This window comes from Mastigoproctus giganteus, chromosome 1 (genome assembly GCF_048544385.1).
Source record: "Mastigoproctus giganteus isolate SK-2022 chromosome 1, ASM4854438v1, whole genome shotgun sequence".
Taxonomy (NCBI): domain Eukaryota; kingdom Metazoa; phylum Arthropoda; class Arachnida; order Uropygi; family Thelyphonidae; genus Mastigoproctus; species Mastigoproctus giganteus.
The window spans coordinates 129,879,821-129,892,264 of record NC_143575.1 but is presented as its reverse complement, the minus strand read 5'-3'; the positions used below and the strand labels follow the sequence as shown (position 1 = coordinate 129,892,264).

Here is a 12,444-nt window from a genome sequence, read left to right as displayed (position 1 = left end):
GGGGGTGGTGGTGCAGGCAGATATGAAGTTCTCTGAGCAGTGCAGACGAGCTGCAAGAGTAGCTCATGGTGTATTGTCAATGATATATAGGAATTTTTCTAGCAGGGATAAGGAGGTGATTATTCCCTTGTATAAGGCAATGGTCAGGCCACACCTAGAGTACTGTATACAGGCCTGGAGGCCTCATTTCAGGAAGGATGTAGAGCTGCTGGAACGAGTACAGAGAAGGGCAACTAGATTGGTGAATGGGACAAAGGGGTTCTCTTACGAAGAAAGGCTTAAGTTTTGCAAATTACAGTGTCTGGAAACTAGGCACCAGCGGGGTGATCTGATAGAGGTGTACAAAGCCTTGAATGGTTTGAGCATGCTCAATGCTGATGGGATTCTTCCTCTAGCTCAGAAAAATCACCTGAGAGGGCATAAATTCAAATTGAGGAAAGACAGATGTAGGATAGATGTGCGGAAATTTGCCTTTAGCCAGCGGGTGGTTGGTGGGTGGAACAGACTTCCATCCCTTGTCGTGGAAGTTGATAGCCTAAATAAGTTTAAGGCTCAGCTGGACAGGTATTTCGAACGAACAGAGGGGTGAAGTGGAAGTGGTTATTTTTATTTATTTATGTTACTTTTTTTTTTTTTTTTTTTTTTTTTTGGCTGATGCTGCATAAGCTTGCTTTCTTGCATCAAATGCCTCTACTAATGCTAATGCTAAAGACACTAGCATTTGTATTGCAGAGTTGCATGCGGTAGAAATAGTCCTTGATCACATTAAAAATAGTGTATATGATTTATAGCAGGGTTCCCAAACCTTTTTAAAGGGTGGGCCGGTAGTTGCAGATTTTTTTTTTTTTTTTTTCCCACAGCCCACGTATGGCTATAAGTTAATGTATTTTCAATAATTATACTCGTAGATTCAGGAAAAAATTACACTACCATTAGGATATTTAACATACCAGTCTGGTCCTGTCCCGGATGCAGAAGATGCTTTTATCTCTCGATGAATTTTAGAATTTAAAATTTGTTTATGCTGGATCCAAAGATACATTGGGATTAGGGTAAATGAATTAGCTGATACTGCTGCCAAATCAGCCATTTCCTTGGATAATCATTGCCTGTCAGTCTCCTATACATATTACAAGCAAATAATATGCTCCAAATTATATTCAAAATGGCAAGATTCTTGGCACGTACAGACCGCAAATAAACTACATCACATTAAGCCTGTAATAGTAGTAGTGGCATGTGATGCAAGAAAGCAAGTGTATGAGCTTGTGCAGCATCAGCCAAAAAAAAAAAAAAAAAAAATCACACCATTCCCTCCAAATGCCTGTCCAGTTCCTCCTTAAATTTATTTAACCTATCAACTTCCACAATGACAGATGGAAGTTTGTTCCAGCAATTAACCATCCTTTGGCTAAAGGCAAATTTCCGCACATCTATTCTACATCTTTCTTTTTTTAATTTGAATTTATGCCCCCTTAGGTTCGTAATCTGAACAAGTGGAAGGATCCCATTTGAATTCAGCTCGCTCAACCATTCAAGGCCTTATACGCCTCAATCAGATCACCGCGCAGGTCCCTAGTCTCCAGCCACTGCAATTTGCAGAACTTAAACCTTTCTTGGTAAGAGGATCCCTTCATTCCCCTCACCAATCTTGTTGCCCTTCTCTGTACACGCTCAAGCACATCTACATTCTTCCTAAAATGAGGCCTCCAGACCTGTACGCAGTACTCAAGGCGCAGCCTGACCATTGCCTTATACAGAGAGACAATCACCTCCTTTTTCCTGCTAGCAAAATTCCTATATATCATTGACAAAACCCCATGATCTGCCCTGGCAGCCTGTCTGCATTGCTCAGAAAACTTCATACCTGACTGCACAATTACTCCCAGGTCTTTTTCATTTTCTACCACCTTAAGTGTAGTACCACACAATTGGTATGTTTCTCTGGGGTTACTTCTACCCATATGCAGTACTTTGCATTTGTCAAGGTTAAACTTCAGTTGCCACTTCTTAGCCCATCTGCCCAAATTAAGATCCTGTTGCAGTAGCACACTGCCATTACTGTCATTAACAACCCTGCCAACCTCTGTATCATCTGCAAACAAACTTCGACACTAAGCCTAATATACCTTCATCAATATCATTGATAAATATTCAAAACAACAGAGGACCCAACACTGAACCCTGTGGGACTCCACTAATAACATTAGCCCACGAAGAGCAGCACCCATTGATTACCACCCTCTGTCTTCTCCCACTTAACCATCCTTTTATCCATTGTAGCAACTTACCCTTAATACCATTCTGCTCCAATTTGTACAATAGTCTTCCATGCGCAACAGTGTCAAAAGCTTTCCTGAAATCCAAGTATATGATATCAAAATTATTTTTTGCATCCAGTTAATTTGTAACCACATCATAATATCTTATCAAATTTGTCAGACGAGACTTTCCCTTAACAAACCCATGCTGTGTCTGAATTATTGCTGCAGTCTTGTCTAGATGATCCTGCAATGCATCTTTAACCAGTGACTCCATTATTTTACCCGGAACAGAAGTTAAACTAACTGGTCTATAATTACTCTTGTCACCCTTCAATCCCCCTTTGTGAATTGGGGAAACATTTGCACATCTCCAGTCCGTGGGGACCTCCCACGGATGTCCCCATGCACTGAGTCCAAGGATGCTCTCATAATTATGGCTAAGGGTTTGCTTAGTTGCTTTGCCACCTCCTTTAATATAACTGGATAGATCCCATCCACCCCAGGTGCCTTTCTTACGTTTAACTTCAACAATTTCTCCTCCACTTTGCTCTCAGTTATTACAAAATCATTAAGCACACTGCTACAATTTGATAACCTTCTGCCATTTTCAAACCTTAATAATTCCTCATGTGTGAATGTAGATGCAAAATACTCATTCAGTTTGTTTGCTATCTGAGCAGGATCATCAACAGCCGAACCATCGATATCCAGTGGACCAATCAGATCATCCCCTTCCTTTTAGAGTTTATATAAGTAAAGAAATCCTTGCTGTTTTTCTTAGCATCTTTTACCAAAGATTTCTTGTAATCTCCGTTCGCCTGCCTAACCTCCTTTGTGAACTGATTACAGACTAGCTTATATCTGCCATAGGCTTCTGAGTTACTTGATAATATATATGCATCCCATGCATTTTTCTTCTTTGTCACGAGTCTCATTAGTTCATTTGATAACCATTTAGGCCTAAACCTTGAACAATATTTCTTAATAGGTATGAATCTTTTAGTAGCATCCACGATAATTCTTTGAATGCTTCCCACTTAGAATGTACTGTTGCCACGTAATTTGGTTTTAGTTACTTAAACTTATTTTTTTCAAATTTATATGTTTATTTCATTATAAAAAGGTGTACAGTATCTTTTTAATTTTGTGGTGATCTCTAATTGACGTTTACTTAGTAGTACCTCTATATAAATAATAAAATTATTATATACTGTACATATATAATTTGTATTATGAAATGTAATTTTTATAATTATATTATTGTAATAACTATCATATAGCATATATATTCTTTAATATTAGATATATACTTGTGTGTGTACACACACACACACACACACACACACACACACACACACACAGGGAGAGAATCGGATCTAACAGGCAGAAAATTGAGTAGGGGTGCTGCAAAATAAAATAAATTACTTAGGGGTGCTGTTATTAAAAAAAGGTTGAAAACCACTGCCCTATACCATTGGCTTGTCTACACTTTTTCGTTCAAATTTCTCTGAATTTTAACTTTCTACCATGTTAATTTAACAGCCTTTCACCCCTTCTGCACATCACATTTGTATTATGTTTCACATTACACTTTTGTAAATTTGCATTATTAACTTTATTTTACACTGCGTTAGGGGCTACCTTGTCTATTAATATTACGATAAAGGCTGCATATTTGCTTCCCCATTTTTCAAATACTACAGACAAGTTTGGAAACCCAGTGCCTGGTACATGGTCAAGAGTAGCCCCTGATGAATTTCCTGACTATGTATCATTTTTTCATCTACTATATTCAGATTTTGCATATTTTCCATCCCCCGATTTGCTAAAATTTCCCTCCCATATCTGAATATAGTGTTATTTATTTATTTATTTGTTATTTATTATTATTATTTTTTGTTTCCTCAGTCCCAGTTCATTTTTGTACAAGTTTTTCAAATTCTTTCACCTCTTTAACCACCACTTCACTTCCATTTTCGACTATCCCTTAAACTTCTCTTAGTTCAGACACCTTGTGTACTTTTCATTTCCATTTTCCCAGACTCTTTATCTATTTTACAAACCATATATATATAAAATAAATTACTTAAGGGGTTCTGTTATCAAAAAAAGAGGTTGAAAACCACTGGCCTACACAAACTACATGCAAGCAATAAGTAACATATTATATCCCAGTGGCAAGATTCTTATCATGGACAGGTCAAGCAATGGCAGAGTCCAGAGAGACAAAGTTGTTCTTGTTCTGCTCTGGATATATCACAGTCTTTTGATGCCCTCTTTTCTTGCTGAGGGCAGATGACCCACCTATGTGTGAGAATTGCAAAACTGTTAACCATTCATCATATTTTTTTTTAATGGCTTTTTTTTTTTACGAATGCATAATTTTTATGCTTTAGTTCTTAATAGTCTGGTTGAACCATTTACACTCAGCCACGTCTTAGGTGACAGAAATAATACATCTGATGTTTTTAAATTTTTACAGCTAATTAATTTTTATACAGATATTTGAATTTATCATTTTATATTTTTAATGTTTACCTTTGTATATTTATATTTACCTCTTTGATTTTTCAACTTGTTTATAGGTTGCCAAGTATATTTATTTATTTTTTTATTATATTATGCCCTAATTTGCCAATGTGCCAAAATGCTAAACCAACTAGCCAACCAAACACTCCCATGATTTAGTAGTACAACTAGTATTAATCCAATAATTGCCTAATTCTTCCTTAAATGCATATAGATTATCACTTCCACAACACTAGACTGGTGGAAGTATACAGGAAACCCTTGATTAATGCAGTTTTAATTAGTGCGCAAAATTTTTTTGATACTATCCCCTTAATATATGCGTTATCAAATTTGATTAGTGCGCTGTTTTTTTTCTTGCGGTGCTTGGCAACTCACAACGGCGCCTGAAGCGGCAAATACGTGACATGCACTTACCAGGGTCTTCCAACTTAAATGCATGGGAATCGACTCCGAAACACTCGACAGCAGCACCCATACCACTCTTAAATTGAAATTTGCTCTGGTAACTCATATTCTTGACGTTAATGCAGATATTACATCATCATCATGCTAAATGTACAATTAATGTAGTTTAAGTAGTACATGATGTATGTTTGATTCTGTATTATTTTCGTTCTGATTTTTCACAATTTGTTCAATTTTAGTGATTCCTGTGTAGCGTTTAGCGAGGATCTGGCGCTAATTTCATCTTGTATGAAAGCTGTGTGAAAGTGCTCCATAAAGTTCTCACTAGTTGCTGGGCAGTTCCTCAGCAATCCTCGCCGAGTGTAGAAGTGCAGCAGGCTTATCGCTCATCCTACCAAAACAATTTTTTTTTAAATTACCTTTCACAGCTATGGACAGGAAAAAGGATAATTAAAGAAAATTCATCACTTTGGATACTAAACTTGACATCATTAAGAGATTTGATAATGGCGAAAGCAAAACAAACATAGGTAGGGCACTAGGTTTTGGTGAGTCAACCATACGCGCTGTTTTGAACAAAGCAGGTGAGTACCGGGAAAAAGGCAAAATGGCATCTGCATCTTTAAGTATGCAATGCACTAGGAATAGAAGTCCATTAATGATTGAAATGGAAGATTTGCTTTTTATTTGGTTAGAAGATTGTAATCAGAAACGCATTCCTATTGATGGAAATAACATCAAGATTAAAGCTTTGAGCCTTTTTTTCTTCATTAAAAGAAAACAAATATCAAAAGGATACTTCAACATTCTCGGCTAGTAAAGGCTGGCTAGAAAATTTCAAAATTTCAAAATAATTTTGAAATTTCCTGTATTCAAAATTTCAATAAAGATGCAGCAGCCAGTGCCGATAAAGATGCAGCAGCCAAATATCCCATTGAACTGAAGAAAATAATTGAAGAAAATGGGTATGATTATTGTCAGATTTTCAATGTTGACGAAACTGGCCTTTTATGGAAAAAAATGCCAACAAGAACATTTTTGGCAAGAAAAGAAGCAACTGCACCAGGTCATAAAGCATCCAAAGATAGATTAACACTTCTACTTTGGAGGTTATGCTGAAGGAGATTGCAAATTGAAACCGATGCTAATTTATCGTACAATGAACCCAAGAACGTTAAAAAGCTGTAACAAGCAATCCCTTCCAGTAATTTGGAAATCAAATAAAAGGGCTTGGGTGACAAGGCAGTTGTTTGAAGAATGGTTCACTATGCATTTTTGTCCTGCAGTTGAAAAATACTGCAAGGCAAATAATTTAGATTTCAAAGTTCTTTTAATTTTAGATAATGCCCCTGGGCATCCTACCTCACTCACTGATTTAAATAACAATGTGAAGGTTATATTTCTACCACCAAATATGACTTCTTTACTCCAGCCAATGGACCAAGGAGTTATTTCTACATTCAAAGCATATTATTTGAGACGAACTTTTGCTCAGGCAATTCAAGCTACAACTGGAGATGATGCAATCACTCTCGATGAATTTTGGAAAAAACACGATATTAAAGAAGCAGTTGAGAACACACAAATCGTGGGAAGAAATGACGAACAGCTGCATGAGAGCAGTCTGGCAGAATCTTTTGCCTGAATGTGCAAATGATTTTTGTGGTTTCATTAATCCTGTCAACAAAGTTATTGATGAAATTACTACAATTGGAAAAGACATTGGCTTTGAGGAAGTAGATTCAGAAAATGTTAGAGAATTATTGGAATCGCATTCAAAAGACTTAAGTAACGACGATCTTCTTGAAATTGAGCATCAACATGCATACGAGGAAGAAGACGAAAATGAAGCAGAAGAAAAGCAATTTGCTCCCAAAGAAATTTCATTCAAAAAACTTGAAGAACTATTTAATACACTTGAAAAAGCAAAAGAACTCATACTAGAGTTGATCCAGGTGCAGAGAGAAGCATGAACGTTCGTCGAGGGTTAGATAAGCAAATTGATTGTTATCGCAAAATCTTTGAGGGAAAGAAGAAAGCTAACACTGTTCAATCGAAGTTAGATAAGTTTTTTTGCAAAAAATAAAATTTAAATCATACTATCTTTTTTTTAAATTTATTCCTTAATAATTTAAGAGCTATGCAGTGCATTATAGGTATGTATTGAGTAAGAAAAAATATGTTTTTACAATTTTATAATTTTCAAGGATTCATTATAATTATTCCCATTGTTTCTGAAGTTTGATTAGTGCGGTTTTCTGTGTGATATATTTCAAGGATTCATTAACCGCACTAATCAAGAGTTTCCTGTATTCTAAAAATCAGTTGTGTTCATATAGCCTCTCTTTTGTTGTGTGATTAAGAGTAACAATGCCTAGAGCATTTAATATACTCAGTCCATTTAAAGTCTTAAACACTTCACTAAGGTCTCTTTGCATTTGCAAGTGCCTAGTTTACAAGCACTTTAACCCCGGGGGCTCACATCTGGTGTGTGTGTGGGCTTGGCACACCCAGGGTCCTGAGCTCGGTATCATCATTCTTCTCTTTCTTGATGATTCCTTTCTGCTTCTCTCTCTCTCTCTCTCATGGTAACTCAGAATTAATCTTGTTACTCTTCTTTACATCCTTTCCAACAGTTGCACATCCTTCCTAAAACTAGGCTTTTAGATGTGTATACAGTACTCAAGATGCATCTTGAATGCTGCATAAACATATTTGCAAAATTCCTATGTATGCCTGTCAGAACACTATAGGCTCTCCTAGCAGCCTTCCTGCAATTTTCAGGAGGTCTTCATACTGAACTATATAATTACCCCTTTGTATCTTTTGTTCTCTACCAACTTTAGGGTTATACTGCTCAATTAGAATGTTATTCTGAGATTACTGCTGCCCATATGCAGCACCTTGCATTTATTGATGTTAAACTTTAATTGCTACTTCTCTATCCAATTTTTCTAGGTCTTGTTGCAGTAGTAGTACTTTATTCCTGTCAATAACCACCCTGTGACTTTTGTTTTATCATGTTTATTTAATTTATAAAATTATTATACTAAGTTCTTTTTTATTATGTGGCATGAAAATCTATGTTGTATTAATAATGTCATTTATTTTGTAATCCATTTAGATATACAGTACTATCTGGTGCAGCAAATCCATCCTGTGGTTACACGGCTGTGTGATCCCATAGAAGGTACTGATGCTGCAACCATTGCAGAATTTCTAGGTAAGAATTTTATACTACGAACCTGAAAAACATGTAGTGAGCAAATAGTTTACAAACATCCAATATTTGCAACCTTACAAATAAATTTTGACACCAGACTGATTTATGATTTAATATGTTGAAAGATGAGAGGAGGCACGCAATATGCTTGGATAGTTCATATGTTGGGGCATTGCAGCACGACACCAATGGGTCTGAGGGGAATACCTGGTTTGTGGATCTTTGGCAGTCCATAGAATTGCTGTAGTTGGCAGCCAGTAGCATGAAGAAGACGCTAAGTTGTAGTCGAGATTTTCTTATATTTAAACCATGTGTGGAGGAGTTTATTGACAGGTGTCTCTAGATTTTTCAAGACCTTAATGGGTGGATCAGACAGAGGTTCATATACGTTTGGGTCTAGTAGTAGGGCCAGGGCTTTCTCTCGGTAGGTTGACCGGTCTAATACAATGGTCTCTTTATCAGCAGGAAGTACGACGATAGTGTTATCTTTTCTTATAGATGATAGGGCAGCATGTTGGTGATGGTTAAGTTTGAGTAAGTTTTCTGAGTGCTGTGGAGGATTGCGGCAGTCCTGAAACGGATCTCGTTGGCAGTTTCTTCGGGAAGGTTGGTAATACTGCCTTCTATACCCATAGCCGAGCTATGTGACTGAAGGTTTAGATGGTATGACGGCGAATTTCATGCCGTTGGATAAGACATTGAGCTGTTCAGTGGATAGTTGTTTGCTGCTTAGGTTCAAGATGAAGGAAGTTGCGTCATTTGAACATGTGCTTGCCTTTAAGGCTTCTCTGCTTAAGTTTATGAAGCCCATTCGTTACAATGTTGAAAGATCTTGCAAACTTTTCTGCAACTTCATAAAGCATCACTCTTTGAAAAGTAAAATGGATAAGAATGAAATATTTTCAAGTTTTATGTATTGTATTTAACATAAACTGTACGCACGATTAAATATAGTATATTTTTGGTGAAATATACTGTCATCTACATGTGATGGATGGCACATTAAAAACAGTATCCCCCAGTTAGATAACAATAGCTTTTGTTTAGAATGATTTATTAATTTATTGGATTGGGGGAGACTTATGTTCATTCCAAGGTGATTTCCTGTTTCAAATCATAAATAAACAGCTGTGTGATAATTTTATTGCAGAGTGGGGTTTCCACTCAATTAATCACAGTATCATTTTACTTACTAGCATGTGCTAGAATGCTGGTATTTCTGTGATTGTTTATTTCAATTTACATTAATGACTGTTCTCTGAATAATTGTTTACTATAACCAGATTTTGCTTGAAGACCATAAATTGGGGTTAAATTTAAAAAATGTCTCCATCCATGATGTGATGTTTCCTAATTTTTAAGAATTGTGTATTGCTAAATAGAATTTTAAAACCAAATAACCCCAGAGACACAACATGTGTAAATCATATTAAGCAGCCTTACTTGTCATTTTAGGGAAGGGCTACGAATGCCTTCTGTCTTTCGGAATTACCTCTTTAAAACTAGAATGACCTAGAAAATGACCTAAATTTCTGAGAACCAGTACACCTTTTGCTATGGTGTTTAAACCAAATGTACATTTTTGAATCTTCATCTAATTAATTATAGTAAATCTCATTAATTTGGCTTTCTCAGAAACATACCACATTCCAGGTTTTTGAATTTTTTATTTATTTTTTTTATTTTTATATATATAGTTTCAAGTGTTCAAGAGGAATTCATTATTATTATATAATACAATATTTTTAATCTTTGATATCTCCACTTAAGTACCATACTCTCAACTAGTATTAAATGTCTCACAAAATTAATGATTTTCTATTTTGCAAATACATAATAACAAATAACAGTGACATGTGGTCTAGGAAATATGTTAAACTGAAAGAAATTGTAATTCATTATTGAATTACACCAATGGAACATAATGTATATATATATTTTTTTTAACCCCGAGTCAGTCATGTAAGGTCAATTTGAACTTGACAATATTTAAGCAATTTGTGCTTCATTTTACATTCTTTATCCACAGCTGAAATTCCTAATATCTGTTTTTCAAAACGTTTTATTTGAATTCTCCACTGAATATTCAAGGAATGTCTGTTAATTATTGCATAATTGGAAAAAAATTCATGAATAAGTTAAACATAACTGTATGCATGCGTTTATTAGCATGTCACATACAGTTAGCGATGCCAAGGTCACTTTACTGCTATGCGCTTTCTCCAATCAGTAATGCTCTCTGGCTTCATGATGTTAAAACATTGGCTGGAATCAAAACATTGATGCACGTCTCATGCATGAACTCTCTTGCTATTGAGAGGATGACATCTAATTGCAAATTTTCAGTTTCCATTGTTTACTGATAGGTCTAAAGGGAGTTGGTTTTAATTTCAAAAATTAATTAAAAATATGTTTTTAAGAACATGAATTTTTCATGGTTGTTTCAGAAAACATTGAAAATAAATGTGGCATCAAAAATTGAAGAATTTTGAAATATATATTTTTTTGCCAATTTTTAAAATTTCCACATACCTTACCCAGGGTTTAATCTGGCCATCCTATTTTCGTGTTGCCTTTTTGCAGTCAGCTATCCTCAGAGAAATATACATGTTCTGATTTTATAAGATTCTACTATATACTCATAACAAGTATTTTCTTGTTATTTCTGACGACTTTGAGGGTGTGCTTTTGACTTTCTCGTTGGTGGAAACTTATCCTTAAGTGTCTTAAGTGAGTAAACTTCTTGAGTCCTTTCCATAATGATTTGTTTCTCTAACAGAACCGTCATCTGTTCAAGACATCAAACTATATCTCAACATAATTTTAGAGGTTACCTTCAGTACTAAATTCTGGGACCTCTGGTATGGAACTTGGTTCTTAATAATTAGATTTTGGAGCAGTGTGACTGTAAATTATTAGCCTCACCTATACCATTGATTTGTCATTGGTGTCTTATAGCTAGTCTAGGTAGTAGATGATTCTTATCAACCGGTGCAATACCACCACTTTGCTTATTGGAGGCTTGAAGTGGTGGAACCCATGTTTAGTCTCTAGAGCTAAGTTCTGGTCAACCCTTCCCTATCTCTTCCATCATGCAGTATGATTGATGACTTTTGAGGTTATGATGAACATCGTGGCGAGATCCAATATTCCTTACATTCGAGGGTACAGCTCTAAAACGGCGTTCGCAGGCCGGCCGCTAGTTAGTACACCGGACCGAACGTATTGGTAACTCTCTAAGAGGCTTCCTGATCAGCTAGTGTATAATCTTGCTACCTCTACTCTGCCAGATAGTGACTGGAGGGAGTCCGAGTAGTGTGTATGTGGGGAGCATTGTAGAGGCCACGTTATGTCAAGGATCTGGGTATATTCTTACCATGTGTATGCCATATCCAAAAATTTCATTACTTCATACATCATGTTCCACCCACTTTTTTTTACTATTGAATACACCATGAATTGTCCAACTAATAGAGCAAGGTTATCTGCGAAAAAGATCTAAACCTCCCAAGCACTTTCTAATTAATTTCACAAATATACGTGGTCTCAATTCTAATCTCAATGATGTCCATTTCCACTTGCAGTCTGCCAAACCCCATGTACTTTTTCTGACAGAATTTCAGTTATCAGTTGATTCAACTACTGCTCATCTCAGATGCCCAAATTATTCGCTGTATGATTCCTTTCGCCTCAAAGGTGGTACTTGTGCATATGTCCATTCTGATATTCCCTGTCAGAGACTTGGCAATTTGGAATCTCATCTCTTTGATCTTCTCTGGCTTAAAATCTCTCTTTCTCATTTTATCAAATTCATCTGTTGCCTCTACTGTTCTCCCAACTCCATGAATCACTTGGAGCTCTTTGCAACTTGACTTTCTCCAGTCAAACTTTCCTAACAGTGAGGTAATTTTCCTTCGTGATTTTAATGTTCGCAACTGCAGCTGGCTTCTTTTTCTAGTCACACCGACCCAGCTGGTCGAGATGCTGAGGCTTTTGCAATTACTAATGACCTTGCACAGA

At 36.1% G+C, this 12,444-nt stretch overlaps 1 protein-coding gene across 1 annotated transcript in view; it reads left to right on the top strand.

Moving 5' to 3' along the window:
* Nucleotides 1–12,444, top strand: part of PolA1 (DNA polymerase alpha catalytic subunit) — a 662,965-nt gene that overhangs the window by 580,508 nt on the left and 70,013 nt on the right. Inside the window, exon 32 of the mRNA XM_090387531.1 lies at nucleotides 8,326–8,424. Coding sequence (XP_090243657.1) covers nucleotides 8,326–8,424 — 99 coding nt within the window. The remainder of the gene's footprint in view (nucleotides 1–8,325; nucleotides 8,425–12,444) is intronic.